Source organism: Hetaerina americana, unplaced genomic scaffold (assembly GCF_022747635.1).
Source record: "Hetaerina americana unplaced genomic scaffold, ioHetAmer1.1.p SCAF_8, whole genome shotgun sequence".
Lineage (NCBI taxonomy): Eukaryota > Metazoa > Arthropoda > Insecta > Odonata > Calopterygidae > Hetaerina > Hetaerina americana.
This window is the reverse complement of record NW_027287427.1, coordinates 37,270,247-37,277,694: the sequence shown is the minus strand read 5'-3', so window position 1 is coordinate 37,277,694 and position 7,448 is coordinate 37,270,247. Positions and strand designations below refer to the sequence as shown.

The window sequence follows — 7,448 nt, the reverse complement described above, 5'->3', positions numbered from 1 at the left end:
AAGTACATCAGTTTAGGATATATCTATATACATATATATATAATTAATAGTGCTCAGCCAGTTTAGTTTAAGTTTTCAATTGGCCCTGGCACTTCGCACTGCTAAACTTCTTAAGTCCTGGCTAACGTAATGCAAAATATCCTTCATAACAACTTGTTCTTTAGCTCTGCACACTTTCTACCTCCCTTGATTGAATCTAAAATGCCCATTTTCCTCCCTATGCCTCACTTTCCCAGCATTCTCCACTTAATTATCATCTTTAGCATCCCATTGCCTTTCAGTATCATCTACATCCACTTTCCCTGCCTTCCTCAAATTTCTCAGGTAAGATAATAATGGATAATAAATAATTCATGGAACAGGTAGGGTTGCTCATCTTTTGATTGGATAATCAAGTAAGGGGTGCGGGCTTAGAACACTTGCACCAACCTCCAATTGTTTGTTGTACATTGGATTGTCAAAGGCTTGTGGTTGTGAAGGTGCCAAAATGGATTCCATTGTGACCCAATCTGATGCTTCTTGTGCCTGGTCAAACTCTTTCTCCTCCACAGCTTCCTTAGCCACTCCTTCTCCCCATACTCGGATTACTGGACCTTCACTTCGACTGGACATGTTGTCAAAACGTGAGAAGACAAATGGTGGTGCCTCAGTTCCTGTGAACCTGAAAGGAAATCCAGGCAGGCTAATTCTTCACAATGACATCTGCTCTTTTAAAATAATAATGTTTTCCTTGAGTAAATACCAACAACACATTATTGCCGGTTCCTCTGGTTGCTCTTTTGCCACAAGGGATTCAAAAAAGCCATTTTTGGCTCACATTATAGTTTCGAAGGACTAAGCCTCCTGAGTAAAGAATATATCTCAGAAGTGGGATGTGAGCTCTTGGCCTTTGGAGTATTGCATAGGTATGCTATGCATCTGATCATCTCAATAAGCTTTTATAATAGTCTTGACTTTTGCCTTTGTCACTGTACACTTAAAATAACTAAAGTAATGTTGATATTTCTTGAACTGGCATCAGAATGCTGCATTTTCTATTATATTTAGAACTTTGGCAAGGCAATTGATTAAGTGATTGAACAACAATTCATTCAGAAGTCCAACAAACTACATTATAAATGCCCCATGATATATATTTAAACATGGAGACAGGCCAAATTCTTTGTAGAAGTTTGTCAATGAAATGAAACAACATATTTAAAAAATGTGTCAAGTTTTGAACTAGACTATAATGAGCTAAAATTGAAATACATATAACATCAAATATATAACTATCCTCACCTTGTGTCTCTGTAGGCCAAAAATAGGAGAAATGCAAGTACCAGTAGAGCACATCCAGCAAATATGAATCCAACAATCTTCTCCGGGGAGTGTGATATATACATCTCTGACAAATCTAAGGCTGGGCCAGATGCTTCAAATGTAATTTTACCAACTCCGAGGGACATATCTACATTTGAGAAATTGCAGTAAAATAATTTTTATCAGTGAATAACATGTGGAACATATTTTTCAATCAGTGTAAAGAATTTCATACATAATTCACAATAGTATGATGATATGTACTTTGATACCAGGTGCGATACAATTCATGATCATAAAAATGACACTTAATAATAAACTAAAAATTTTCAGTTTGCTAAAACCTTAATAAGGGCAATAAGTGGTGACATTTACATGAATGAGTGTGGGTCCAAACATGAGTGACTATGAAGAATGTATTCATTAGCATATTGAGTTATTTTTTAATTTCACAAACTGCTCAGGTGCAAGCGGGCGATGAAGATTCTAGAGTGGCAGTGTTAGGAAGAGGAAATATCACCTGTGCTTTTCAACATACATGTTGAGAAAATGGTAAAAGATTCATGGGAAGAACTGGAGGTAGGACTGAAGATCAGGAGGGAATTCATAAAATCAGTTTTGTTTGTGGATGATCAAACTTTAGTTGTCAGCCAACCAAGGGTTCGCAAACATCGCTTAGCACATTAGTAATCCATTGCAATAGGTATAGGATGAGAATAAGTGTAAAGAAAACCAAGGTTGTGGGTCATAGAAAAAGAGAAAGGCTAAGCTAAATGTTAAAATTGGAGTTCATAAACTAGAGCAGGTGGAACAGTTTACTTAGCTTGAAAGTGCTCTAGACCAAATAGTCAAAGAATTATTTATTTGTTTAGCAGCTTTATTAGGGCAAGATTGAAACTTCATAGTCCTTTCTCCACCTAACCCTCTACACATTGCAATGAAGAGAATTACAAACATCCATGCCCTAGGTGGAGGAAAGCCCATCTAGGCGAGATCCAAAATGGTGACCTATGAGTTGGTAGGTGAGGACATTACCCTGCTGCACCTGGAGCCAGCGGGGATATAAGGAGAAGAATTGCATAAGGCAAAGAAGCTTTCACAAGGAGGAGGGAATATATGTCAGGGACATTTAGTAAGGAGAATAACAAATGGCTCATCAAAACTTTAATATAGAGCATTATTTTCGATGGCACAGAGACACGATCAAAGAAGCAGGCCGATAGGTGTAGATTGGAGGTTTTCGAAACATGGGTGTGGAGAAGAATGGAGAAGGTGTAGTAGACTGAAAGGAAATCAAGCAAGGAAGTACTGGGTATGGTTGGGTATGATAGAATATTTTTGGGAGTAATCCAAAGGAAGCAGAAAAGGTGGATTCAGAGCATTTTGATTGGGAAAGGGATATTGAAGACTGTAATAGGGAGAAGAACATTAGGCAAAAGAGGAAGGGGAAAGAACAGGATGGGAATGTTGGATAGAATGAAGGGAGGAAAGAAGTATATATGAAGAATCAATGAGGGACTTACTGGTGTCTGATTTTTGGTTTTGTTTTTATTTAGGATAGGCAAGTAAATTCATTGTATATGGCTGCGTAGATTTTCGCGGCGGTGGCTTGAAGAATTCTGCATGTCCGGGTTTTCACCGCGTTGTTGTTTGAAGCCACCACTCCGACCTATAGTCAGCCAGATCGATGCTCCAACATACGGACTGGCGAAATACCTGGCCCAATCTCTACAGTTCTACGTCGGAAAAACATCGTCATTCGTGAAAAACTCCGGGCATTTCATCGACATCCTGAAAAAGATCACAATGGACAGCAACGAATTATTGGTGAGCTTCGATGTTGTTTCACTGTTCACTAACATCCCGATTAAGGAATCGGTGGAGATCATCAGAGGCCTAACCACCAACGGCATTCCGGAAGACTTCCCCACACTGGTGGAGCATTGCCTCACGAATGCTTATTTTTTGTGGAACGAAGAATTCTACGAGCAGACAGAGGGTGCAGCCATGGGTTCGCCGCTGTCTCCGGTAGTGGCTAACCTGTTCATGGAGCATTTTGAAGAAAAGATCCTTAATCAGTACGAGAAAAAACCTAGGATGTGGTTAAGATATGTGGATGATACTTTCGTCATCTGGCAGCACGGCGCAACAGAACTTCAGAAATTTCTTCAATTTCTCAACTCACAACATCATTCCATCAAATTTACGATGGAAGTAGAAAAGGACAACCAACTACCTTTCCTGGACGTCTTAGTCAAAAAGAAGAGTTGTGGGAAGCTGGGACATGCTGTTTACAGAAAGAAGACGCACACCGACCGTTATCTAAACGCAACCTCTCACCACCATCCGCTCCAAAAGACATCTTTGGTGGACACACTAGTTCACAGAGCGTATGAAATCTCTGACGCCGATTCTTTGCTGACCGAAAAGAAACATCTCCTGAGAGCACTAAAACAAAACGGCTATCGGAACGATATGGTCCTAAAAAGGACCGCCAGGGAAGAAAGGCGAAGACGAGATTCTGACAAGTCAATCAAGCAGACGGAACCGGACCCAAAGGCATACGCGACTATCCCCTTCGTATCCGGAACATCCGAGAAGATAGCCAGAATCCTTAAAAAGCACGACGTGGTGACAAGATTCAACTGCACCAAGAAAATAGCGGACGCGCTCCCCGGACCGAAGGACAAAATCTCGAAAGACCTATACGAAGGGGTCTATCAAGTACCGTGTTCATGTGGGAAAGCCTACATCGGGGAAACATGCCGAGCTATGAAAGTTCGGATGAAAGAACACCTCCGGGCTACTACGAACAAACAGTTTCACCTCTCGGCCATCTCCGAGCATAAATGGAGTGAACCCGGCCATGATATTCTATTCCATGACGCTACAATCATAAGTAAAGAAAGTAGATATTACCCACGCCTAATCAGAGAAGCTATTGAGATAGCCAAAAACCCGGCGAATTTCAATAGAGATGAAGGCTACCATCTCCACAACGCGTGGAAGAGAGTCCTCCGAAAAAGGACCAATCAGAGAGCAGCACTTGGACGGGACCACCTATATAAGGACGGCCAAAATCTGAGTCCCTCATCTTCGACCTGAAGACGCCGGATGAAACTTCGGCGAAACTGTTGTCGGCTTCAAACAACAACGCGGTGAAAACCCGGACATGCAGAATTCTTCAAGTAAATTCATTGTTGTGCAATTGCATAGGCTGTGTCCATCCAAATCCTATCTTAAACTGTAGGATACCCATAATAATAAAGCAGAAAAATTGAGTTTAAATGTACTCATGTTACATTACACATACCATTATTGAGAACTTTAAGCAATCTTTTTCCACTTTCTACACTTCTTTCTTGATAGGAGCCAGCATCAACCAATACTATTTGCACATGATTTGTTGTTGCAGATGTCTTCCCAACATGTGCCTTTACATCTGATGAGGTGAATCTATGCACATGATCTTCTAGTGCACTAAACACAAAAGCATGAGGAAGGTACTCCAATTGTATAGTTGCACCTAAGTGAAATATAATACAGTGGAAGCCATAAATATTGATCATTTAACCATTTATTGCAAATTTTGAATTTGATTCACACTTTATGTGACCCAGGGTGATGATGAATTGAACCAAACTCAATTCCATGTGCACATAGTGGTAGGATATAGAGTTATGGGCTTTTCATAAGTTAAAATATACTTAATCTTTCGATAACTTAATATTTAGAATCCCCAGTTTTTGCTAATCAAAAATCCAGAAATTATATCAGTGAATTGTCACACTTGATACTCTACAGGAATCGCACGTAACCAGAGTAATTAATGTATGAGGAATTGAATATTTTCTCTTAAATTTATCAATGTAGAAATGATGAATGTTTCTCTCATATTTATATTCATCACTTGTACGTAAAGCCTTGAAGTAAACATTTAAATATTGTCTGCTTGTTCCATCCATGGTCTCACTCTTACCCAAGGTCCATCACATAAATGATAATTTAAAATAACTTTCAATATATTCAGTTTTCATATGCTGACCAAAGGTAGCTTAGAGAGGTTGACGATTTGGTATGTACAGGCAGGGGTTACATGGCTGATTACCAATGGAAAGTTGTGAAGAAATTACAGAGAAGATTGATTTAAAAGGGATTGTTACAAAAACTTTCATTTCTGAAGTCTTTGTGTGGAAATGCATTTGCTAAAAATTGACAGTTAAGTGCTATTTTTCCTGCATTAGTCTTTAGTGACAGTTAAATCTATTCTTCAATAATGGCAAAGGGAAAAAATTGTGATAATCTGTAAGGTTTTTGTGGAAGATACATACTATATAAGAAAAAAACAATACATAAAATACAAACAAAGTTTCAAAGAACGTTGCTCTCAGAAAATTGACTTGTGTAACTACTTTGGAGAATATTTATGTGTGTGCGTTTCCACTGAGGGCCAAGTGGTGACTGTTTTGAAGACTGGATATGTTTATCTAGAAACTAGTTAATCTAGGAAAGTTAATTTAGAAACACCCACTGAGATCTGATATCCATTACTAAGCTATTAGGGCTAATACAAATTTGAATACTAAATATTGTAGACTGGCTTCAACTAATAAATAATTTAATAATGTGAACATTTGTTTGCTTGGTTTCTGACTCGAAATTGGATTGTATCCAATTTCAAGAATAGAGTATACACCTAGTTACTAGCAAACCCACTTTATTCGATTGATGAAATTTTATTACTATCCTCATCTCATTTAAGAATTTATGTCATGTTATTTTATGTATATTGTTTATTTATTTTTTATGGAATTTAATATGGTTGTACTATTTAGCAAAATGAATAAAGTACAAAAATTATTATTATGCCCAAGAGAAAATTTTTCCTATTTCTCTCAATAATGGAATTAACTGAAAGGTGTTAATGAACAAGCAGTATGATGCCCACTTACCACATATATCGCAGCAATGACCTATTGGCCGAACAGGTTGAAAACAAGGTGGGATGTCACATTTATTCCCACCTGCATAGCTGCACACCCTTCCCATTGTAATTGAACCTCCATTACCACAGTAACATCCAGTTGGGTTCCTACATGGGTGATCAGCGCCATCTTCTCCAAGTATGGCTATCACATTTGGGTCTCCAATGAATTGCATCCTGCCAACATTGGACTCTGTCATCACCCTCCATGCTTCAGTGTCAAGAGCCTATGGACAGTAAATTATTTATTTGGACGCTCAAAATACCTTCACTTTTGTGAAGTAACTTAAGTGAGCAGAATCAGGATGCAGTGAGCTCAAATTGATTGACATTGGTTTATATTTTCATGGCATCCAAGAGGTAATTAAATGTAGATGGGTGAAAACATCAATTAAGGAATTCAGCTGTGAAAGTCTGCTAGGTTTGTTTAAAATTGCAATGAGAAATGAGTAAGTGTGACAAATATGGTGGAGGAATAAGGCAAACACACCCATTAATGCATAATATAAATATGCATGTATGTATTTAAGTCTATTTATGTATGTTTCTATATATTATTGCACTTGACCTGTCCTTCAATGATGAGTGACCCAATTGCTGTTGAGACCCGTGGTAAAATAACTCTGAAGTTGCTTCCTGATGGAAACACAACTTTATCATGTTCACAGGGTATTTGCTCTGCATGCGGCACAGGGGAGTTAATCAAGGCATTAGAGTTTTCATCCTCAGGAGCCCAGCTTCTGGGATTCATCCAAGCACTCAGTGAAGACCCAACATAAAAGACATCTAAAATGATAATTGGTTAATTTTATAACTTTATGTTGATTTTTAAAATTTTCAGAAGTGTGCTTCTATTAGTAAAAAAAATTAGAATACCTATGCAAAATGAGGAAGAGTATTTATTTTTATGAAATTTATTAAGTTATTAAAATTTTTTATGCTTCCAGTATAAAATAATTTCAAAATTTCCACTTTATTAATTGAAAATATTTTTCTCTTGATTGTGAACTACCATGAAAAAAAATAATTCCACCAGATATACTTAATTATGAGATGGAAGAAACCTACCCTCATTATTGCAGTTTATGTTGATGATTGATGATGTAGTGAGCATCAATGCACCATTGGTTGGAAAAAGAATTGCACCATTGTACGGTAAGAC

General features: G+C 37.9%; 1 protein-coding gene across 1 annotated transcript; it reads right to left on the bottom strand.

Annotated features, from left to right (window-relative positions):
* Window positions 1–372: 372 nt before the first annotated feature.
* Window positions 373–7,037, bottom strand: LOC139697984 (protein amnionless-like). Its single transcript, XM_071596839.1, has 5 exons — window positions 6,855–7,037; window positions 6,327–6,513; window positions 4,616–4,828; window positions 1,282–1,450; window positions 373–661 (listed from the first exon to the last, which is right to left on the bottom strand). The coding sequence occupies exons 1-5, from the start codon at window positions 7,035–7,037 to the stop codon at window positions 373–375; spliced, it is 1,041 nt and encodes a 346-aa protein (XP_071452940.1).
* Window positions 7,038–7,448: the final 411 nt, after the last annotated feature.

Coding starts and splice junctions, on each gene's coding strand:
- LOC139697984 (XM_071596839.1), bottom strand. CDS start 7,037: ATGAATCCCAGAAGCTGGGCTCCTGAGGATGAAAACTCTAATGCCTTG. Junction 6,514..6,854: donor CACTCATCATTGAAGGACAG/GTCAAGTGCAAT, acceptor TACTGTCCATAG/GCTCTTGACACTGAAGCATG. Junction 4,829..6,326: donor AAGGGTGTGCAGCTATGCAG/GTGGGAATAAAT, acceptor TATTTCACTTAG/GTGCAACTATACAATTGGAG.